Below are 24,612 nucleotides of genomic sequence, written 5' to 3'. Positions count from 1 at the left end.
CTGAATTCAGTGAAATTAACTGCTCCTCTTCAGTGATGTTAAAAACTGCTGTGAGCTTTGTACAGCAAAATTTTAGGGTCCCTGTCTATCTTTCCTCTTCCTAGTCCGTTGTGGCCTTACGTTGGGAAGGTAAAGATGTAGGCATTTGCTGCTGCTAACTCATAAACCCGAGATAATGATAAGCTCTAGACCGCTGTATGGTATGACACCATCAAATCCATGAAATGGCAGCATGCCTGAGTCCCACTGAGGATCCTGCCCCCTGACTATGTAATAGTCTTCAGATACAGGAAAGACATTCAAGGTATCATAGTTCATGAGCAAGCTGTAGTATCATCGCCACTACCTGTGCTGAACAGCACAAGGAGAAGAACACAAAGGCACGTCATGCTACAGCCGAGGTACTGCTGCAGCTGCATGGTTCTCACTCTCTCCAGAGGAGAATATGTCTGCCATTCTCAGGGACTAGTAATTAAATTTCTCCATTTTATTTTGTTTTGTTTTGTTTCAATAGCACTTGCATACTATTGTACTTTGAAGGGGTTGATTTTTCAAGCCACACTGCAAAACCCACATGCACAGAGCCCGTTATTTATTAACAGACTTATGTTCTTTTGTGCCCTGGCTCAAACTTGCCTTGCAAACACACTGTACTCCTGCTGCACTATTATGATAAAAAGCTTGCCACAAGAATACAACCCAACAATTGCACTAACAGCAACTCCTCTGTAGTATTTATTTATTTTAAACATTACTCACTGGGAGAGCAGTGCAAGATAAGCATTCATTGCCAGGGCAGCGAGCTTGACTGTGTTATTGCAGCAGCGTTCCCTCCCTTGCAGACCATCGTGGGGCTGGATTCTGCTTTTGATGACATAGGCTCAAAACCAAGGGTGCAGCCAAGAAAATGTTACTTGAGCTTTTACTTGGGTGTTTCAAACACACATTTAATGACCCTCAAGGCAGGGGCACACATTCAGGCTTGTCCTCCTGTTGAAAGCTCCTTTCCTGTTGACCTGGCTGTAAGTGGGTTCCTGGTCATTTGAGTTGACCTAATGTGAAGTTAATGATAATGACGTCGACTTCCTTGAGGGCTACAGAAACTGAGATGTGTTTGCCAGGCTAATCTGAGAAGCCTTTGAGGCTCGTGTGTGTTTTCTGACCTCTTTCTTGACTAAGAGCACAAACGCTCTCAAACAGCAAATGGGAAAGAACAGGCACAATCTATCTCAGCTCCAGCATGTTGAAATCATGTATGATAAAGCCACAGTGAGGCAATTTAAACTGACAGATGCGTTTGCATTGAAAGTGAAGGCCAGGTGTAGCAGAGATACAGGTATTTCAAACTGCAGATACTGGAACAAATTCACCCACTTTATTTGAGTCCATGCTGCATTATGTTCTGTGGGGATGAAGGAGAGTCTATGTAGTGCCATGAGGAAAACGGCACACTCTTCACAGGGCAGATCATGCAACCTGAGCTCTGCCATCTTTGTTTAAATTACCTTGTCCTTTTTTTTTTCCACTTCCTTTTTTGGGATTCTGGTCAAAGAGCTAGTTACAGTCCAGATTTGCATAGCACACATTAATAAATGCTGTATTTTTCCATTATTTCTCTTTTGTCTCCAAATTACATGAAGTAGATGGATTTTTTAATTAACTAAACATATGATAAATATATTTATTGCCATTTATCAAAGCGCCCAGGCAGCAAAGTGATGAACACTCAAAAATAGACAGTGAGAGATAAAAGCCATTTTTGCATTATAAAAGAATTCACAGACTAGCAAGCATCTGCTTAGTCACTTTTTTGATTCTGGGGTGCTCTGTATTTATCTTAGGCAAGATAAAAGGAGTATTTCTGCTGCTCTGTTTCGGATTAATTATGTTTGATGAACTGCGATTCAACTGCTTGTTCACACTCAATTTCACACAATTATGAGGACGTTTTGTAGGTGCAACAAATGAGCGTTGCATCACCTCGCAAAACAGCACATGCTGTCTCTCCTGGGGTGTTTGCAGAGGCATTTCAAGGCAGTTATTAGCGAAGGGGGCTTACTTGACACCCATCTTTGTCTTGAGTTACCTTTGCCTGTGTATCAGAAAGGTCAGAGGAGGATCAGCCGTTCTCACCAGGGAAAGGTGCCTGCAGAGCCCAAGAGAAACCTCTCTGGCTGCCACGTGAAGGGTGAGGGGTGCGAGAGGGGCTTTTTGCTTTCAGTCCATGTTTGCAAGGAGGGGCATTCGAACCTGCTGTATCTGGAGGTGGGGACAGAAGAAATCTGAGGCTTGCAGAAATGCTTCTATGCCTTGCACAGCGAGCAGTGAGTGCAGGCTAATGAGAGGAGTGCAGTGTGAAGGTAGATCACCAATTCATCACCCAAGCTAGAAGCTCAAGATGTGACCCTGGAAATTAATTTAACACAAAGGACACACAGAGAAATTCTAGTCAGGGCCACGACCATGCATGACCACTCACTAAATGACACAGAATTAACTGAAATAGTTGCAGAACATCTCATTTGCCAGATGCCCTATTCAAACCACTTGAGGGGCAAAAAATAATGGTCCTGTCTTACAAAGAGGTGTCACTTCCTTCACTCGTCACTGTTGTGTGGTGCAACATGTTGAGATGCAGGAACCAGGAAAGCCAAAGTCCTGGAGTACCGGACTTTTTTCCAAAATAAGGCTGTAATTGTGGGACTCTTGGGGTTGGATGGAGCATGTGCACGAGAGTTCTCTTGGTTAACAACTGTAGGGCAGCTCTAGCCTTTCTGAAACAGAGTGGGTGCCCAGACCCCTGCTGCTTTCGTCACGGACCTGATGAACAAAATTCAGGTTCAGGTGTCAGACGGCACCCGTTACCAAAGATCTGCTTTTCTGCCCTGATCATCTGCTTTTTTACCATTGAGGATCAAAGAGTAAATAGGGACAACTTCCCTCCATATTTTCTTATATATCCCCCAAGTGAGGTGTCCCTGGGTGATCTCACCAATAAGTAGCCGAAAGAGAGACAGCAGCACCATACACATTAATACAGTGATGCAGTGTGGTCTGGAGGCAGTCCTCTTTATTGAAGAAAACTAAGAGGGGCTCCAACAAGTCCTAGGCTGAGGAGCAAGTAATGCAGACTCGGTCTGGACCCAACAGAACATGTGTTTTCCCAGTCTGAATTTGTCCTAGCAAATAAAAAGCAAGTGAGCAAAACAGGACTTGGGCAGTACCTCTTTGCACGTATTGTGGGAGCGCAGTTCAAGGGGACCCACACACATCACGGGGATTTTTTGCTGTGGAGTGGGTAACACTTTTATTGAGAGGGGGATGCTGAATGCATGCATTTGGGCTGCATGTATGGCATGTGGCATCTCACACAATAGAGCTCTTCCACTTCTGTCAGTCCTTTAAACACATTTCTGTATAACTGCAAAGGCGTTTAGGCAGTTGGCCAGTGAACTTCAGGATAATCTGCTGGTGCAAATCACATCAGCTCCGCTGACATCACGGCAGTTCACGCTGCGCGGGAATCAACAAAAGCACCTACAAGTGGGACTGATGGGCAGTTTCATGATGTGAATCATCCTCAAAACCATTTAGATGTATGAAGTCCAAAGGTATTTATGTGTCTGCCAATGTGGGACTATGACTGCATGGCCTAGAGCAGCTGCCAGCTTTGTGCGGCTCTCCAAAGCCAAGGCTCCGAGATCTCTGCCAGAAGAGGAGCCTACGATGGCCTCTAAGAGAAGAGCTGGGAGAGTTCTCGGAGCTGCAGGGATACTCCGGCCCCAAGCGCACAGAGCTCGCTTGGCACACACACAGCTGTGGCCACAATACACCTGAGAGATCAGTGGCTGCAGCTGGAGAAATATCTTTGGGGTTTCAGGGCTTGGCACAAAAAATACGTCATATACCCCTCCACATAGAGTTAAAACCTAAAAATATTTTTAACATATTTGTTATCAAATATGTGCAGAAATAAGTGCGTAACAGGGTCTTGGATTTAGAATTTATTGCAAACCCTGCTTTTCCACATAGCTGTTACACCGCTGAAACACCGCTCCCATGAGTAGGTGCTTGTAGGACTGGCAGTACTTTGGTATTGACTAAAACCTGTTAAATAGTGGAATTAAATACCCATGGGAAGCCTTCTCAGGCTGGGATATTATGCCCTCTGTTGCCCTCTGCTAGCCTCAGGCATCAGGTGAATATTTCAGACTGGAAAAACAGGAAAAAATTGCATGCTCATCACTCCATTCACAGCAGTGTTTCCTTTTAAATTCTGAAGTAAGCACATTACCCACAAACCAGGGGACCAGCTGGCTGTCAGAGCTGCTCGCCAGTGCCCAGGGCTGTGAAGTCCAGACCCGCCGTGGATGTGAAGCATGTCTTAAGACCATGTTCTAGGGGAGGGCGAGCACAGAACTCACAAAATGAGGGGCAGTTTTGGGTCCCCCCAGGGTGTCTCCCTGATGGACAACTCTCAGCCACTGACTCACAGTCACCTCGGACTGAAACTCCTCCTGCATTTGGGGTCCCCTAACATTTGGGGACCCCTAACATCTCCCTGCTCTCCGTGTGGGGGTGCAGAGGCACATACAACTGCCTGGCTGAAGTTAGCAGGAAGGTTCAAAGGTGCTGAGACAGGCACGAGAGAGGGGTGGTCGAATCCACGCCTGCATCCACACAGGTTAACAAACAACCCAGCAGCTTGTGGTCACTACAGTCACTTTCTTCATCAAGAAACCTGGCCTCACAGCCAAGGCTCAGAAGGGAAATGGCTTCCCTTCCCAGTTACCTGTTGCTAAAGACATATTTGTCTCTGCTTTCCATTCAGTTTTAACCTGGATGCTCGGGCCCCAGGTTTGGGCACCCATACGATCCTAGCGCAGGGAAGGGTAGCAGGACACTAAGCTCTCCTTGGGTTACTAGTTGCACATTGATGAAATTCTTCCCACGTGAGGGACCTGGGATTGCGGCTTTGTGTCCCCCAGCCTGGGTCTCCCCAGGAAGGGACAGTGACTATGCCCTCCAGCAAGCCCTGGTGCGATGCATCATCTCGCTGCTGTGGGAGCTCTCTCTGTGGGTCATCGGCCCCCTGAGGAACAGCACCCAGCAGGGAAGTCAGTGAAGGCAAGCACCTAGTGAGGGCAAATCTTAGCAGCAAATTTTTACTGATGAAAAACTAGTTTGGGATGAGAGAGGTCCATTTCTAATTTAAACCTGGGCAGATTTGCCATATTGAGTATTGGAGTTAAATGTCTATCAGCTTGAATGGGTGTTTTAAAACTAAGCTAATTTATACCTAAAATGGAACAGGTGTTTCAAATTTAACTGATGTGGGAGCCAGATTCCTCAGATAATCAACAAAGGGAAATATCCTCCCCACCTAAGGGGGACTTTCAGACCCCTGCTCTCTGCCCTCTCCTTTGGTGCAGCCCTCCTCCCCTCACTGGCTGTTGAGGGACTTCAGGGTGATTAGGAAGCTAAATTAGTCTGTGTGATAGCATTCCACATATAATATGCTTTAACTTTTGGTCAGCCCTGAAGTGGTCAGGCAGCTGAACTAAATGACCATTGTAGGTCCCTTCCAACGGAACTATTCTATTCTATTCTATTCTATTCTATTCTATTCTATTCTATTCTATTCTATTCTATTCTATTCTATATTTCCAACATGTATTATTATTCCCATCATCCCATCTATTCCCATCTATTCTGATTCCCATCCTCACCTGTCTTGTCCACATCTTATTGTGAGTTGTTGAAGTCATTTAAATGCAGTTTTAATCCCATGTTGGGGAGAGTGAGGAAGATAGAAGAAGGCTCAGGCAAAAAGGATCAAGGAGGATGGAAGAAAGTTCAAGGGCTCACAAGACAAGTGAAATCCATGGAGGTGAGGAAGGAAATAAGACCCTCTTTCAATCCATCTCTGTCCTTCTTATGCAGTCTTATGTGGTCTGTGGCAGTCTTTCTTTATATATTTTATTGGATTAAGCAAGCCAAAATGCAGAGCTGCAACATTCGCCTAAAGCCCAGAGAATTACACTGGAGACAAATTTAGTCCCCTTGACTTTGCTCCTGTGATTCTTAGATTAACTGGCAACCTGAGTTAAAGCATGATTCATTAGCATGGTTAAATGCAGAACCTTTTCTCTGTCTTTCACCTCAGTCACTAAATGAATCTGTAATAAAACCCAGAACAGCTGGTTTCACATATGACACTGAACAGCCGAGGTCATATCTCTTGCCAACCTGATGATCCAGATTGCATAGAACTGCTTTTTCCCTGCCCCAAAATGCTCTTGGACTTAATCTTGGCCACAAAATGTTCTAGCAGAAACTGGAAAATCTTGTGGGAAAGAGAACTGTCAGTGTGGAAATTCTGACCTTCCATAGATTTAGTTGGTTGTTCCTGTGTTTTGAAATATTTTAAGCTGTATGGCCTTGCACTAGCTTGGAAAACACTGCTTAAAGGTAGGGATGTCCAGAAGTCACATCAATATCTTTGACATTAGAGCAATATGTCAGGCTTTTACAAAACATATGGTTATTGTATTAATTTATAGTGCACATGAATTTGATGTTAACAGGCATTCATGCTCAACATTGCCTTGCATGACATTTGTTTGCAATGTTTTATTTTTGAGCTTCTATATTTTGTAGAGCAGCTGTGGCCTGGCCTTAAATTTCACAGAAATAAGCAGCATCAATTTTACATTGTTTTGTGGTTTACTCTGGAAAAGGAGATAGTGGTGGGGATTAAATCAAATGCTCAAAAAAAAAGCAAATGCTTAAATGTTTTGTTGGATATGAACCAGAATAATAAACCTTGGAAATGTGCATGTTTCACTGAGGATCGGTACAGAAAGTCCTATTTTAGTTAATTAAAAACCGATCTTGGATTCTCTATTTTATGACAAGATTCCTAGCACTGTTCATTTGTACTGAATCATCTTTTAATGCATGCATCCATGTGGTTTGAATATGACACTCCGAGTATTTATCTAGTTCATTATTCTTGTGCTATTCATATGGTGCCTCCTGTGGCCTTTATTTCACACTGTGTCTGTATTACAAAGCTGCAGCAGAAAGACAAGGCATGCCAAAATGAAAAATAAAGCAAGGATTGTGAATTGCCCGCTTGTCCCTATTTCCTTGCCCCAGACAACGTTTCTCTGAAGCCCCTCGTTAACATGTCAGCTAACCCAGGAATTGGTTTGCCTTTTCACAGGCTGATTTGTCATAGTGGAGGGCAAGCCAATTTAAGATATTTTTTGATAGTTGGATGTTGAATTACAGTATTTCAAATTGCAGGAGATGTTCTCTAAAATACCAGACAAATAGGTTAATCTTGTCTAACTTGATAGAACCTACAAGTTTGGGAGGCTTTTCTAGGTGTGAAACAGGTCATAATAAGGAAATGCTTTTGCAGTAACGAGACATGGCTATGTCAGTGGAAGCTTCTCCTTTAATTATTTTAGGACTCCATTTTGCAAAGAGCAGAACAACCTTGTTCAACCCTGAGACTGAACTTAAACTATATACTGAGGTGCACACCTGAAATCTGGGACATCATTTTCACTGACATCCGTGTTCCTGTTCATAATTTTACTTTTAAGCATCTGAATGAGGGAAAGTCTTGGCAGATCAGGCCAAGGGCTTTGCCTTCTGAACAACACAGTCCTTGGTACCGTGAAAAGAGGGAGTGACAACACCGTGCCGAAGCCAATACTCCTGTGTCTCTGCAACTGAACACAAAATTTGGCCCTCCATGAACTACCTAGAAAAGGTGGGGCATGACCTGTGTTTTTGGCGTACTATGCTCCACTTAAACAGCAATTTGAGTCAATATTCTGATCTTGGTGGTCTGGATTATACAAATACCTCTCTGCTAATAGTTGTATGTTAATAAACCTATTGACACAAAGGTACTGCTTAAGAGGAATGGCTCCTGTGCTTAAAATTAGACATAGTTTTAAAATTTGACTCAGCTTAGTAACCACTGGCCAAAATGAAGCATTTTACCTCAGACCCACTTCATTAAAAAATATAGAGAATTAATATTGCTGCGATTCTAACTAGTAATTGGGCCTAACAATTCCCTTTTGTTCCACAGGGGCATTATCTTTTGTAAAGTGGTGCACTGTCAAGTAAGTCTAGCATACTCTCTTGTACAAGCTTTCATATGATAATCAAGGCTGCCTATCATTAACCAAATTTGCCCTTCTTACTTGGTAGGTCAAGTGTTGCATTTAAGCATTCAGTAAATAACAGTGGCCCTTGATAACCATATCAAAGACAATGAAAGATTTTTGCATTCTTTTTTTTTTGACCATGTTCTTGCAGAGAAGATCATTGTGACACTGAAATCTGTGAAAAAATTTATAGGGCATATGTTAAGCTTCATAAAATCCCATTTCCTTTGGGAGAGAGGGCTGGAAGGAATTGTTTAGAGGCAAAGCTGATCTTGGGCCAACTTTGTGCAAAAACTAGAACTGTCAGTAGGACTTCAAGTGCAAAGGCAGTATTTTATTTCACTCATAAAGATCATCAAACTAAAACATGTATTATAAAGTATGAGAAAATAATTATGCTAGAAAGGTAAAAATGTGCTACCAGGTCATTTACTGGCACTGCTGAGGAAGGTGTAGACTGTCAGCCAAAGTGCAGAGAGGATGGCCTGATGGTAAGTCAGTGTATGGAGTCAGGAGACTGTTTTTCCCCATGGGATCTGAGTTTGTGTGTCACACTGAGCTCTGGGACGAAAGCCAGGAAGATTTCCTCAAAGGGAAAGGGGACACAGGAGGGCACCCAGCTTCTGTTGCCTTTGAAAATGAACCCTAAGTCCAGAAAACTGTTATGAATGAAGGAGAAATAAATGATTTTTTGTCATTTAGATATGGGTGGACCCAGAGCCTTCACACCTTCCTCCTTGCTGCAACCGAAGCAAAGTGTGCGCAAAGGGGCCAGCGAGGGACTTCTTTAAAAAATGGATCATTGCAGGCCTCTTACCAAATAAGTCACTGTTGTAAAAGGTTGCTTCTGCTTTCCACTGGGAGTTTTCTAAAGCACACGCACAAATCTCTGTTTTGCAAGAGCAGAGGCATAAATTGCCCCCAACTGCTGTGTCCTAACAACTCTTTTCTGTTGTGCACCCCCTTAAGGACTAACATTGGCCCTTGGATACTGGAAAAACAGGTTCATTTTCCCCACCCAGCTGGGTACTTTCACCTCTCCATAATATTTAGAAGTGAAATATGTGGTAATCTGAACTAATTCGTGCACAACTTCCTCGTGAATTAGAGCCTCTAGCTTCTGCAGTCATTCCTCTGCAAATGCCTCAGAGGATTATCCTGGATTCAATATTCTGAACAAATAAACACCTACAAACAGGAATACACGTTTCAGGTTTTAATTAAAAGGCCTTCTTTTTCAATGACAGTATGTGATTTATTATAATAACACATTCTCCCTTGAAAGCTTGTTTTCATTTTTAATTTTTCTCTCTCATTTTTTTTTCCTTTCTACTTGCCCTGCAAGTTGTTCTGTCTTGATGGGACAGTGTAAGTGTCTATATAACAAAGGATGAGAGAGAGAGAGAGAGTGGCTGTGAAATCTAGTTATCATCTCATACATCAGTTCACATCAGCATCTATTAGGGGACCTGAAAAGAGGTACAGACTATAACATACCTACAGTAATATATCTACTGATATATTTGCTGCTGAGTACTGTTACTGGACAAGATGGGCCACAAATCACATTAACTAAGACAATTCTACCATTCTTAGGTCCTTATACATCTATCACTTCGTGCCCAGTAATTCTTCAGATGGTAATCACGGTCTATAAGAAAGTTCTTCTTGTTTGTGACTATTCTTTCAAGCTGGAAATGGACGGTAATTGAAGATCACTGAAAATAGATTTAAGAATATATCGAGCAGCTTGCATGAAACAAGAAAACCCATACCAGGCATTAATTTTTTTTCAAGTTCATGGTGATGAAAATTCCAATAATAAAAAAAAAAGCATTCAAATGCAGGCTCACAGTGGTGAGAAGGGTTAGGGGAGGAAGGATGGCTGGGGAAAATCAATGAAGTATGATCTCACTGCCTTCCTTCCCAAGTGGCCCAGAAAACAGGGGAAGGAGGTAATGCATCGCTCTCACAGTATCTTCCCCTAAAACCTTCCTGCTGCTCTAACATAAACTGGAGGAGGCACGAGTGAAGGGTGGTTTCTGTGGTCCATGCGAGGTTCCTTAAGAAGGCATATGCGAGTGTTCAGCCTGTCTACTAGATAATGATGCAAATAGTACCAACACTAAACAATTTTTACATACTCTGATGCAGCCTCAGAGATAAAAGGGTTAAATCCCACTTGCCCTAACATATGTTACTTCAAGGAGTCAGCCTGAAGGAATAACCATTAGAAACAGAAATGTAGTGTACCAGAAGAAAAGAAAAAAATTTAAGATTTGCCACACCACATCAGCTCCTTTTGGATCATCAGTGGTATCAGGTGTCTTGCAACCAGTAGTCATAAAGCTGCTTGGAAGAGAAGCGCCTTGGAAGCTGTAGAACAAACTACATGTTACCTTTGCCCGCGGAGATCTGGATGCAGCCAGAGGCATGAGATCAGCCGAGGATTCTCCTGACTCCCCTATCTCTCAGAAATAGAGCAATTCCCACTCCTTTTTATCTGCGCACACGGGGTTTGACTTGACTGTTGGCAGGTTGGCACTCTGCTGGCAGCTTACATGCTCTGCAAAGCAATATAGCTGCTCATTTGCTCCATGTCTGCCAGTTATTAATTTTGAGCAGCCACTTCAGTCTCATCTTATGGGGCAGAGACAGAGACACAAATGGCTCTCATTAAGCAGAGTCATTGATTTTTAACGCCACTCATGATCATCTGCGTTGGCCTCTTACACAAAACCATGAGCAGAGTTTTTGTCCATTTCTCTTGCGTCATATCTCTTTTACCTGCTTTGGAAAAGGACAAACTCCCTCTCACCCTCTTTTCTTTCCAGTTTAAATATCCCTTGCCTTTGCCAGCCCCCCAAATATCCTTCACTGGAGCCTTTGCAGGGTGTGAGTGCTGGGAGCAGTGCCAGGACAGTGCTGGTACATTAGTGCAGCAGGTCCCCCCAGCCCCAAATCCCAGCTCTGCCCTTGTGCTGTGTGCCCTCACAGGTATACACCTCATCACCATGCATCACCATCATCCTCCCACTTCCCCTAACTGCTGTCCCTAATCACTTCACTACGTTTCTCTTGGTTTGTGTCTTTAAAAATGTCATGAAAACCTGTCCTCTGTTCATCTCCACACCATGAAGGCTTGTGCCATCCCCTGCAATGTGCCTTTTGAAATCAAGGCAAACCAGCACTGAAGCTGGCCTTTTGTGAGTAGTAGCTGGCCATCAGGCTATTTGTGTTAATACCCAGCAGAGCCAGAAACCAGCTAGATGAAAAACCTGCGGGGTTTCATAAGCCTGGAAAAATACCTGGTCTTGGCAAAGCCAATCATTAGCCATGTCCTTTGTCTTCCTTCCTCTCGTGGCAGCTTCGCAGTGGCTTGCTTGCGTCTTTCCCCAGCGTTGACCATTTGTTACATGTTCTTGGATGGTCTGCCTGCATTGCTGGTGGGATAATCCCTTCCTTACCTTCCCTTGGACCTCTTCTTGCTAACAGCCCAGTCCTCCCTTTCAGTGTCCTGCATACTTCTGCCTACTGCCCTCCTAATCTGTAAATCCACTTAATCTCTTTCCAGAGTTTATACCTCAGAAACTTTAATTCTTTCAGGTATTGCAATGTCTGCTTTCTAAATCTCACCATAAAGAACTTGACCTCACACAATACAGGAAAGGAAAAAATGCTAAGCAGAAAATGAATACCAAGGGAATCTAATATTTCATTAATGAGAGCTGCTGAGCAGCTTCCAATTTGTTTCTACATCCTGGCAAGAATAAGGTCAAAACAAGGACATTTTTCATTCATGTACCTCACTTGAATTTTGAGTACCCTCAAGCTCACAGTATTTCTCATATGTTCTCAGATGTTTCTGCCTCTCTGATGGAAGTCTGTTAATTCTTTTAAATTATTTTTTATTTACTCTATAGCTGTAAAGTAAGGAAGTAAGAAGAAATCATATGAGGGTTTGAGACATCTCTTTCCTTATGGCCCAAATACAAAGCTTATTAAATTGTCCATGTTGGCTTAAACAAAAAGACCACTTGATCAATCTGTTACTCTGCTTCCAACAACAGCCAGCAGCAGACGCTGAGCAAAAATACGTAAAGAAAAAGCACACGCAGCATGTACAGTGTGTCCTTCCAGCTATCTGTAGTTTATGGGACTTCAAGAAAAATGTTAGGGATTTTTTTTAGCATTATGAACAATAGTCCTTGATGGATCTTTTCCCACACATACAGAGAGACAATGTTTTAACAACCAGCATTTAATCATTTTAACGCACTAATATTTCTCACATCTGAAGCATCTTGTGCAAGTGAGTTCCACAGTTGAAATATGCATTGTCTGCAAAAGCACATCCTCCCGCTTCCCCTAACTGCTGTCCCTGGTGACTTCACTTGGTTTCTCTTGGTTTGTGTCTTTAAAAATGTAATGGAAGCCTCTCCTCTGTTCATCCCCACTTCAGCTCTGTTCCCCTCCGCCATACACTATCTATCTAAGCTGAAGAGTTCTTGTCTGTTTAATTGGTCTTTGCAGAGCCCATTACACACCTTTTGGCTGTGGCTCATCTTGTTGACCAAATCTACGTGCAATGTGACAAATGGAGAGGCACAACAGGCATGCTCAGTGGCACGTTCAGTGTTCCCTTCCTAATTGCCAAGCCTCTGTTTGCATCCGCAGCCTCCGCCTCGCAGGAGCTGATGCTGTCCCTGAACTGCCCATGGAGGCTCCGGCACTTCTGCCCTGAGCAGCGCTGGCATGCTGGTGTGGGCACCGGCGGCTGGTTTTCTCCCTACGTGTTACTTTGCATGTGTTGATAAAGGAATTTTATGGGTCGTTTTTTCAAAGTGCTCAATATTTTGAGATCCTTTTGCGATTCTCTAGGATCCTTATTGATTTTTGTTACCCCGAATAATTTTGTACCGTCAGTAAGTTTTGCATGTGCATTCACCTTCCTTTCCTGAGAGATCTGGAAATAAACTGAGCAGATCTAGTACTCTCCTGCCACTGTAAAAACTGGCCTTGTCCTTTGTTTCCTGTTACAAGCAGTTATCCATCTATATGAATACCTTCTCTTCTATCCCATGACACTTCACCAAAGCTCTTTGAAACTGAAAAGCACAGTGGCTCATTCGTTTCAACCCCCATGTTCCTTAACTCTTTGAAAGAGACGTGGCTTTCCTCAGCAAAAACTAGACAACTCTTCCTCAAGACGCTGTACGTATCTTCCTTTCCTTCTTCCAGCTGAGATCATTCAGCTTTATCCTAGCTCCAACCAGCAGCTTGGTACAGCGGTCTAGCAGGGGGACCCTTTTGTGCATCCCCATAGGACGTTTTCTTCAGTGCTGGCACGTGCCACCTCCTCCGCCCCAAGTATTTCAAAATACTTGGCTGCCTGATGATGGCATTTGCAAGTAATTTTTCAGCAGTTATACTGTGTTTTCTTTGTTTGGACGCAGTGTACACCTTTAAGGAAGGCATATTTCTGTTTCTAACCACTTTCTTCATTCAGTTGCTTAACTGTGCTGAGATACTTATTTTTGTTTTATTTGGTTGCATGTGTATTTCAAGCCTCTAATCAGGTAATTTAAACAGTCTCCGTAACACCACTAAAGCATTTACCCTGATCCTTTTAATTTCTTCATAGAAAGCAGGCTTATTCTAATACTGTTCTCCTTTTGAACCAAAAGGTGGTAGGCTTTTGGCTCTTTGATTTCTGCAATAATACCGAGTTTGAAAAGTTATAACAGAACATCTTTGTGACAGTTACACCTTGAACTACCCCTGCTCAGCACTGAAGCAAGAGTTGCTTTTTTTCTCTCATTAAGTATCAGGCAAAGTGCTAAAAGAAATCATCACCTATGGTATCTAAAATGCAGTCCATTATGCAATTCATTCAGCCTTAATGGGAGCAGCTGAAAACTTCCATTATTATTCTGTTTTCTGCCTTTACAGCCCCTGGGACTTTGTTTAGAGGTAAATGTCACCATCCTCGTCAAGGGGTTGTTTGTATACCTGAATCCTCTGCTCTTCCTACTTGGGCGTCAAGTTTCTGTGGTATTTACTGAAACAGTTAGGCTTTCTGATCCAATGCAATATTTTCTTCTGCATTTGCAGTGGGGGTTCTTTTCTGTAGATTGTACCACAATAAAAGACCATTTAACTAGACAATTTTTCTTAACCGCTGTCAACATACAACACACTGCAGGTCAGCAAAGGTGAGTTATCACCTGCAGCCACCGCATGAACAAATCCCACAGCTGTTGAACTTAACACAGAGGCTCGTGCTGAGCCCTGAGCCTCGTCTCCTGCCCACATCTGACCTGGAGAGCACCAGCCCTTTTCCCACCTGCTCCACAAAAACCAGCCAAGGGTGACCAGAGCAGACGCTGAAAACTGCTGTGTGTGTGCAATGTGGTTACTATCACAGCATCCATTTGAAATCATGTTAAATTACGCAAAGGATGGAGAGGTGGGGCGGTGGAGTTGTTTGGACCCTCTTTTCAAGGATGGGCAGGTTTCCCCTGTAAAATGCCACTGCTTAGGCCGGTGAAGGCAGAGCACATGGTTGACTTTGCAGTGACTTTGGGAGCGTGTAGGTTAAATTTCTGCAGCACTGCGTGCACACAGCGCACAAGGTAGCAGCAGTCATTATGAATGGGAGCCCGAACCTCGATACTGGCTCCCCAAGAGACAGCCACATCTCCACCGTACCTACAGCAGCTGCTGCTTTTTGGCAGAAGTACAAATAGTAAAAACAATCCCAGAGAGGTGCTAAAAGCAAAGAATCGATCGTTATCACTGCCTTAGCTGGGGGAAAGGGATAAACAGACTGTAATAAGTGTCAGATTTCTACAACTGCTCTTTCTCCCCAGGGAATAAGCCTATCCACTCCTCACCAGCTAGGCAGAGGTCAGGGCGATGCCAGAGGAAGCAGCTACCATTAGCAGACATGAAGAACAGATCTGGTGTGTCGGTGGGATCTGTCTGAACTAAGCGGCTGGTTGAAATAAGAGCAGCTAACTACTATTGCGGCCGAGGCGGACCCTCAAGTATTTCTGTTTCTTAACAGGAAAATGATACGTTTCAAACCTCCAGATAAACTGTAGTTAGCCTGAAAGGGCCAGTCTGCCCTCGGGAGAATGCACGGTATGGCAGCTGCCGCAGCGCCAAGCATTTCAGCTGCAGCGTGAGCCGCCCCGCGGCACCTGTAACGCTGCCGAAGCTCGCCTTGGAGCCCGCCTCGAGCCCGCCTCGGAGCTCACCTCAGGAGTCGCCTCAGAGCTCGCCTGGGGGCTCACCTCAGACCTCACCTTGGAGCCTACCTGGGAGCTCACCTGGGAGCTCACCTCGGAGCCCACCTCGGAGCTTGCCTCGGAGCCCGCCTTGGAGCTCCGCTTGGAGCTCACCTCAGAGCTTGCCTCAGAGCCTGCTTTGGAGCTCCCCTTGGAGCTCACCTCAGAGCTTGCCTCGGAGCCTGCTTTGGAGCTCCCCTTGGACCTCACCTCAGAGCTTGCCTTGGAGCTCCCCTCAGACCTCACCTCGGAGCCACCTCAGAGCCCGCCTCAGAGCCTGCCTTGGAGCCCACCTTGGAGCTCACCTGGGAGCTCACCTCAGAGCCTGCCTTGGAGCCCGCCTCGGAGCTCACCTTGGAGGTCCCCTCGGAGCTCACTTCAGAGCTCACCTCGGAACCTGCCTCAGAGCTCTCCTTGGACCTCACCTCAGAGCTCACCTCGGAGCTCACCTCGGAGCCTGCTTCAGAGCTCCCCTCGGAGCTCCCCTCGGGGCTCGCCTTGGAGCCCACCTCGGAGCTCACCTCGGAGCTTTCCTCGGAGCTCCCCTCAGAGCTCACCTTGGAGCTTCCCTCAGAGCTCGCCTTGGAGCCCACCTCAGAGCCCACCTCAGAGCTCACCTCTGAGCTCGCCTTGGAGCCCCCCTTCGGAGCCCGCCTGGGAGCCCGCCTTGCGCCAGGTTCGCCCAGGCTGGCTGGGCTGCCCCTCAGCGCGCGGGACTCGGTCCTCCTTGCCCGGTGCCTCTCTGAGTAGCCTCTGCAAGTTGCCTGAATGACAGAAGATTCTAGAAGAAGCAAATACAGACCAAAGTACCCACAAAAAAAAGTGTATTCCTGTATTCTACTGGTTTATGCCCAGTAGGAAGTGGGTTTGAATTCTTTCAGATTTTATTTTCATCCTGTGTAACGTGACTATGAATTCCTCCTTTGCCAGTCTTGATGTATAACCATTTTTCCAGCCGAGCTCAACTGCTGGCTGCCAGGCCATCCTGCGGAGACGAGCTCCACGGGCTGTGCCCGCACCGCTCAGAAGGGCTCCTTTGCCTCTCGCTTTCTTGCTACGTTGCATTTCGGCTAGCACTCCCTGTCGTGACGTCTTGTGTCGGCTGTGAGTAACAGCCCCGAGGCTGAGGAGAGGCAAAATTATTCTTATCGCTCTCTACAACTACCTGAAAGGGGGTTGTGGTGAGGTGGGTGTTGGTCTCTTCTCCCAAGTAACTAGTAATAGGAGGAGAGGAAATGGCCTCAAGTTGCACCAGGGGAGGTTTAGATTGGATATTAGGAAAAATTTCTTCACCAAGAGAGTGGTGAAGCATTGGAACAGGCTGCCCAGGGAGGTGGTGGAGTCACCATCACTGGAGGTGCTCAAAAAACGTGTGGATGTGGCACTTCAGGGCATGGTTTAGTGGGCATGGTGGTGTTGGGTTGATGGTTGGACTTGACGATCTTAAAGGCCTTTTCCAACCTTAATGATCCTGTGATTCTGTGAAAATACAGTCATGAGATCCCCACGCATTTCCAGGGCCTGGTTGTGCTCCGGCGCGGAGCTAGCTGGCCTGGCAGGGAAAAACACCTGCTTGCGAAGCCAGTTCTCCTCTTCTGTGCTCCGTCCTTGCGTGTAGACACCCCACAGAACATGCCCAGGGCACTTCTTTAGAGCAACGTTTGTCTTGTCAACAGCGAGTGTATTAAACTTTGCTGTGATCTAAGTCAGAAAAAAAAAGAAAAAAAGCCCCTCTAGGGCTGCCGTTGGACGCGGTGGCTGTGCTGTGACTGTGTGCCACCTGACTGTGCCTAACCGTGTTAGGCCGTTACACGGTCCGGTCTTGATTCTCCAGAATAAAATCATCACTCCATCAGGTCACTCCCACTGGGGGAGTGAAGCTCTTTATATTTTTCCTTAAAAAAAAAAAATCTGGGCCAGCTCCAGGAAACATTATTGAATTCAAACCTGTGATACAAAGAAATCCAGAGTTTGCTCAAATCTGCTCTGTTGACTCCAAGGCTCAGGGGTTTTTTTCCCTTTCAGTTGGTCCTTTCTAGTCTCGCTCCACAGCACTTTTTTCTTTTCTATCTTTACCATTACTGTCACACAGGAATCCTACCAGCACCCAAAGGGACATTGCAGCGTGACACACGCTCACACGTACAGGAGCCTGTTTTTAAAATATAAATTTAAGACTGCCTAGTGCAAGTGTCCAGAGGAAACTCCCATCTGTCGTTTTGCAGAAACAACATCACATAGGAGCAATTTGTGACGGCCATGCCCAAGGGTCTGAAGACACAATTCATCCACGCGTACCTCTCTGCTCTTGTGCTGGTCCTCCGCTAACCCACAACCTCTCTACGCAGCAACCTCTTGCTAATGCACCCTGCTTACGAACAGAAGGAGGGTGGAGGGTTTTTTTTGTTTTTCTAATAACCAGGAGTGGTGAAGAAACGTGCTATCTGTCTTTTCTTCTTTTTTTTTTTTTTTTAATTCTTCTCCCCCCTCTTGCTATCAAGGTGGTTACACAGCCAGCACTTCATGTCTTGAATTTGTTTTTGTGGGCTAGCAACACCAGCATTCAGCTCTCCTGTGGTGTGGTGTGATACGAAGGAGCCAAAAATCAGGCCCTCTCTCTTCATTTATACTTCAGCAATCTCATTTATATGGAGGGGAGAGCTGGAATAGTAAACCCGCTTCAGTGTGGTAGGTTGATTTATAAGGTGGCATAAACACACAGTGCCGCTCCGAGGCTGAAGATTACTTTGGTTTGCTGCCCCACTTCCATTAGCATTACGTCACTTGAGAGTTATTCAGTCAGAGCTCCCTTTCACACACAGATGTGCAGTCAGAGCTCACTTCCCCGTTCGTGGGGCGCGGGGCAGCGGTGATGCCCTGGGGTGGTGCTGGCTGCTGCCCACGCTGCCTGCAGAGCATGGGTGGTCCTCCAGAGCTTGGGTCCAAACAAACCTAACGTCCCTGAAAATCACCTTATTCTGTCAGGGGGCCTCACCTGAACTCATGAACTACCTAAATTTACATCAAGGAAAGCCATTCTTTCAAAGACATCTTTTTTTTTTTTTTCTTTTTTCAGTGTCGTGGCTGGTCCTGAGCGAAATTTTCCCTGGTGGGATCAGAGGACGGGCCATGGCTTTGACATCTAGCATGAACTGGGGTATAAATCTCCTCATCTCCTTGACATTTTTGACTGTAACTGGTAAGATTTTTCTGTGTCCTTCCAAGTCGTCATTCTCCTGGTGGGCAAAATGAAACTTCCCTATACAAACCACATTGCTAAAATTGCAGCCGTGATGCCCCAGGAGCCAAATTCAGATCTCTGCTTAGGCCCTGTTTGTTAGTGTAACTTTACTGTTTCCATCACATCTTTCTAAGTTTGTGCTAGTAATTACAGCCTTATGGTGCTGGCTATCACAGCACCTTGCACATCAACTCCATAAGGGGTGAACCTCAGCTCTTAAAAACACCATTGCCTTAGTAAGTTGAAAATACATAATATTTAGTATTTAGTCCTGCGTCTTGTGAAGTCAGTGGAAGTTCTGCTCTAGGTCAGACTGCAGCTTTTCTGATCGAACATTTTTAAAGACGATCCCATTGAAATAATTCCTTTTCACAGGAATGTCCTGGCTTTAAGAAAATTTCCTTTAGGAAAAAAGGTGGTTTTTGTAAGGTAAAACTGTTTCATGTTTTAACGTGAGAAAGTAGACTACCATATAGTAACTTAAAATTTGATGATAAACAAGGGAAAGGGCTAAATGCTGATGTTGATATTAATTGATTGGAAATTTGTTTTTGCAGTTTTATTACATAAGAAGTTTTGCAAATTTTAGTTTTCAGTCTTATTCTAAGGAAAATATGTGCTGAAAATGAAAATATATAAAGAAAGAGAAAATCCAGGCTTCCTTTAACTCTACATTGCTCTCCACTGGAGGCAGGCAATCAACCCACAAAAAGCTGAGGTGGTTTTCGTCCTGTTAGATGCATTTGGAGATGGATTTGCAAATGAGTGTGATCTGTGACTAAAATGGGCTTCACATTGGTCTTTTCTTTAAAAAGAAAAGAGAGAAAGAAAAAACTGGGAAATGCTGGGAACTGACGGTGGGTAGGATTGGCTGGAGATAACTGCAACAGCGTGGAAAAATGCTTGATTTTGGTCCATGAGGGAATGTGCAACAAAACCAAACACAGGTAGAATTTCGAGGCACTTGTGACCCCCAGTGCCTTTGCACAAACCAGTAACAATGGCTACTCACGGCTTTCATCCAGAGTGACCACAAGCAAAATAAATCAATAGGTTCATGCTAAATGGATCAATATGGGCTCATCAATTTTCTTTCATCAGGAGTATTAGAAAAAGCAAACCCACTCTTCTTTTTCAAATCACGGCCTGGCACAAATAAGTGAGCCAAGAATAACAGCCTAGCTTCTCCTGTGCAAAATGTGGCAAGAGAAAAAAAATTGTAGTATTTAAAAATTTAAAAAGACATGTTTTCTTCCTTTGTAGAGCTCATTGGCTTGTCCTGGGTATGCTTCATTTACACAATAATGAGCCTAGCATCCCTGGCTTTTGTTATTGTGTTTATACCGGAGACGAAAGGATGCTCTTTGGAGCAAATATCCATGGAACTAGCTAAACAGTAAGTACCCAGCCGGGTGACCGCATGCCCCAGGTGCCAAAGGGACAAAGCCTTTCAATGCTGCATTCTTTAAAAAAAGGAAACTGGCTTGTTTTTTTCTGGAAAAATCAGATTCTCTCAAGGCTTGAGCTTGTACATGTTGATCTCGGTGGCCAAGCAAACATTTTGTTGGTGCTGAAGGACTGGCCCTAAAGGGATGGTGGTTGCCAGCACCCCTGTGAGGAATGCCTGCAGCCAGACCTGGCTCGACAGCACTTCTGCTGATGCGTTCCCAGAGAGGAGGGCATCTGTGTTCCCACATTTAGGGCTGTGTTTCTTGGCTTGCATGCAGAAAGAGGGAAGGAGAGAGACCCTACTTCAAGGCTCCATGTGAGTTTTGATAGCTCTTCTGGGTGGGCATTTTTTTGTGCATTTACTGAGTCCTGTGGCTCTGTAGACTCTATGAGCTCATACCCAAAAAAGGTTCTTCCAGCATGAGTTTTGCGTCCCCACCTCACCACATTAAAAAGGTAGGAGAGCAATGAGAGGGAGTGTTGGTGACGTGAGTGCCATGTGCCTGCTCCTTTAATATGACACATTCTGTTACTGTGTCTTTTGACTCTACCTGTCTTTTCTCATCCCTCAGAAGTAGAGTGGCCCTTGGAATTACACACCTTCAACAAAAGTAGCACATCAATTTGGAGAACAGAGTTACATGGTCTGTTGATACACATGCTGTTTTCTTACAGTCTCCAAATGCAGGTGTCATTGACCATAAACTAACTGGCAATTTTTACTATCAATTTGCCACTACCTCCATTCTTTTCAGTTGATTATGGCCATAAAAAAATATGGAAAAAACTAAGCAGCCCTGGTTTTTAAAATGCAGCACTCATCTGATCTGTTCAAAGAGCTGTTCTATAGCAGCTACTTGCTTTTTTAGACTCAGCCATTATCAGCACGATGAATAAAAGGATAAAGAAATGATAGGGGAAAACACTTTAGTGGACAAAATTTTTTCAGGGCTGATGGCTTGGGGTGAGAGTCAGGCTGGTGGCGAGGCAGCATCCCCCGGTTCATCGGCACACCCCAGCTTGACGGGGCAAGGCAGACTCCGGCACTCCTTCCCTGCTGCCAGCCTCTGCTTCCCAGAGGAAGAGGCTTGAAGGCACAAGTAGCAATATTCAAACCGAAAATAGGACACGTACTTTTTGACAGTGGGAGTAATTAACGTGTGACCAGCCTACTGCGACGGGTCATCCTGTATTGGAGGTTTTTAGATTACCAGAGAATATTTTTTCTAAAGAGTAAGGCAAGAACTCAGCCAGGCTTGAAGGAGCTCGTTTATCGTTTAGGAAAGAACAATTATCCCAGTGCAGAAAGCACAGAGCTAATTGCGCTGCCGGAGCCCCTGGGCTCTCCCTCGCAGCAGTCACCACTTCACGGACCGAGAAATTGGTGTTTCTGGCCCAGCCTGCGCTGCCTCCCTCCCTCCTCTTTAAAGAAAGACATAAATCCATGCGGGAGCCTGGGCCAGGAGCCGGAGCAGGAGCCGGGGAGCTGGGGGGACGAGGCGGCAGCCGGCCTGGGAGGAGCGTGCGGCGGGGTGGGAAGTGCGGCGGGGGGCTGGAGCACCCCGGAGCGTTCTGGTGGTCTGCCGGGGTGCACCTAGCATGCACAGCTGTCCCGAGTGGCAGGGAGAGCACTCTGCCAGCCGCATTCAATGGCAAACCTTAGCGGGGTTTTTTGCTTCTCCAGGAAATACGTGAAGACCCCTTTGTGCTGGATGGGCCAGCGCAGAGAGAATCTGGTGCCGGTGGAACTTGCCAAGAGAGAGAAAGAGCAGCTCTACTAGACCCAGGGCAATCAAAGCAGCCTTCACCAAAAGATTGATTAAAAAAAAAAAAGTTTAGTGACGCTTACATTCTGATGGGACACACGGTATCTTTATTATACACAAGATATTCTCTCTTTTGTTTCTTAGCAGAGCTTCTTTTGGTGGCACTTTACAGCCAACATTAAAGATTGTTGTAGTTTATAATTTACTGGAAATCTAAGCTCTGTCTGTTTCAAACTACCATCCTTCACCTCGCCTGAGGTTACTCATCTCTTACATACAGGAGATGAATGGAAATTGGAATACTGTGCGCAATTCTAGTTATCCATATTGAACAAGAGTTCAACCTGGAAGAGGTGCAAAGAATGACTGGGGTCCAAGGAGAAGGAAGAGCCTGTCTCTCCGGAGGAGCTCACCAACCACAGAATCACAGAATCACAGAATAGTTTGGGTTGGAAGGGACCTTTAAAGGCCACCTAGTCCAACCCCCCTGCAGTGAGCAGGGACATCTTCAACTAGATTCAGGTTGCTCAGAGCCCCGTCCAGCCTGACCTGGAATGTTTCCAGGGATGGGGCATCTATCACCTCTCTGGGCAACCTGTGCCAGTGGTTCACCTCCCTCATTGGGAAAAATTTCTTCCCTATAAAGACAGGTCTGTTTAGCCTAGCAAAAAAGGGGCTGGAAGGGGTTAACAGCTCTCTGTCAGTGTGTTAGGGAAGACACCACTATGGAGCAAATATGGACAACTATGGAGTGTGAAGGATGATGTTAGTGCAGAGCAACTGGGTGTGAACTGTTTACAAATTAATTTAGGCTTCAGTTTAACAAGACTTGAAAAAGGATCTTGTTCATCAGAATGCAATTACTTAGAGCATGCTCAGCTTATAAGAGAAACTTTACATATAGTTTCCTGGGAGGACCAGGATTCAGTGACCTAGGAAATACTCCTCAGAAAACATAGCCAAATTGTTTGATGGGGGGACATTTGCAAAATGAATTACTCTAGATTGAGGATGGCCTTACGGAAGAGGGGATAGGATTTCTTTGGCTTCCCAGTCCCAGGAAAATTGGAAGCTGGAGGTACCAGAGTTGATGCCAAAATAATTTTGTTTCTCAACACAGGGCACACTAGACTTTGACTTTTGGATTCAGAAAGCGAGAATTGTGTGGTACAGGGCAGCGCAAAGGGCGATCAGAAACCATAATCACTGCAAATCACAAATTTCATCACTCTTAATTCTTGCTTATTGCTCAGCAAGTGTGACCTGAAGCACGCAATAAGCCTCTATCTATGTGGCTCCCATAAAAGAACTTAGGTCTTTTTTTCTTAGAAGGTTAATAGCTTTTGTTAGAATGATCAGTAGATAAACACTTATTAGCAGATAAATAAATGGTCAAAGAACCTGCAAACTGGTTCTTTGTTTAAAGAAAAAAGCATGCTTTAAATGCATGCTGACTGTCTCAGAAGCCACACAGCGGCATTTCTTCCAGCATTGAGGAAGCAAGACTGACACTGTCAGCTGGAGTGCAGATACTACTGTGAACTAAGCACATGATCCCACTTGATTTACTGTCTCATAGCATTAAAACCACCTGACTGTGTCCTGCACCAAAGAAAGAGTAACTTACTGATCTAGGTAAAGTTTTACTTCCGAGCAGAGCAGATCAGTTCTGATCAGATCCTCACATCGTCACAGTTCCAGATACTGACATGGTGAATTTACAGGAGCACGTCTATTCAGACAGTGAGCCATGTGTTCAAAACTGAAAAGAAACTTGAAGCCCAGGAGATGATTTGCCAGAAGTCACTGGAAATTTAGCTGCCTCGGGTTGGGATCCTACTAGCCAAATCTGTACCACAACTCTCCTGCATTGTAAGCTTTCAGGGAACCAATTTAAAAACCCTGTTGGACTTTTGGTACAAAGGTCAGGTTAAGCAGTTATCACAATGCAGGATTTTTAACTATGCAGATCCCATGCCATCTAAAACAAGCAAGACTCTGGAAGAAGCTCTTCCACCGGCCACTGGTTGGCTTACGGCTGCCTTATTTTTTCTGTCACGATCCTAGAGCCAGCAGTCCTCATGGGTGTCATGAGCCCGGGCAGCTTTTAAGACTGCTTATGATAGCATGCATAAGGCTCAGCAAGACACAGTTTTTGGCATGCACAACATACCAAAGGTTAAGTAAAAACTTCTGGTTAGGTGACCACTACATGTGACCCCTTCCAACATAGTCTATAGGAAGCAACAAGAGACCAGGCACACCCAGGATACACGGACAGGGTGGGGCTGTGCACCTGAGACGTAGAAGACTCAAACCGAAGGCCCCATCAGGAACAGTAAGCTCAAAAGCCTTTTCCTCTCATTCCCTATGGGGATGGGGAATCAGGAGGTTCCCATCCCAAGCTAAAATTCCACCCTGGATCTCGGATGATTCCACCTTTTCCACAGACATGGAAAACTTTGGTTTCCATTACTTTGACTTTTCCAATAAAAACTGAAGACCTGCTTAGAATTTTGTTTGCGGTCTACAGTTCCAACATCGACCACAAGAGGGTAGGAGAAGAGGTCCCTTTGCCTCTGCGTGGGACGGAGCCCACGGCAAAGAGTTTCCTTGTGTTTCCCCGACCTCAGCAGGAATAGAAACACTGCAGCAGCGGGAACCGGCAATGG

At 45.0% G+C, this 24,612-nt stretch overlaps 1 protein-coding gene across 1 annotated transcript in view; it reads left to right on the top strand.

Annotated features, from left to right (window-relative positions):
• Window positions 1-21,955, top strand: part of SLC2A12 (solute carrier family 2 member 12) — a gene marked incomplete at its 3' end in the record, with an annotated part of 31,868 nt that extends 9,913 nt beyond the window's left edge. Inside the window, exons 3-5 of the mRNA XM_081997189.1 lie at window positions 18,561-18,683; window positions 19,989-20,121; window positions 21,859-21,955. Of these exons, the coding sequence (XP_081853315.1) occupies window positions 18,561-18,683; window positions 19,989-20,121; window positions 21,859-21,955 (353 nt within the window). The remainder of the gene's footprint in view (window positions 1-18,560; window positions 18,684-19,988; window positions 20,122-21,858) is intronic.
• Window positions 21,956-24,612: the final 2,657 nt, after the last annotated feature.

Source organism: Phaethon aethereus (assembly GCF_964289735.1).
Source record: "Phaethon aethereus genome assembly, chromosome: 3".
Lineage (NCBI taxonomy): Eukaryota > Metazoa > Chordata > Aves > Phaethontiformes > Phaethontidae > Phaethon > Phaethon aethereus.
The sequence above is the reverse complement of the archived record's forward strand: the minus strand, read 5'-3'. Positions and strand labels throughout refer to the sequence as shown.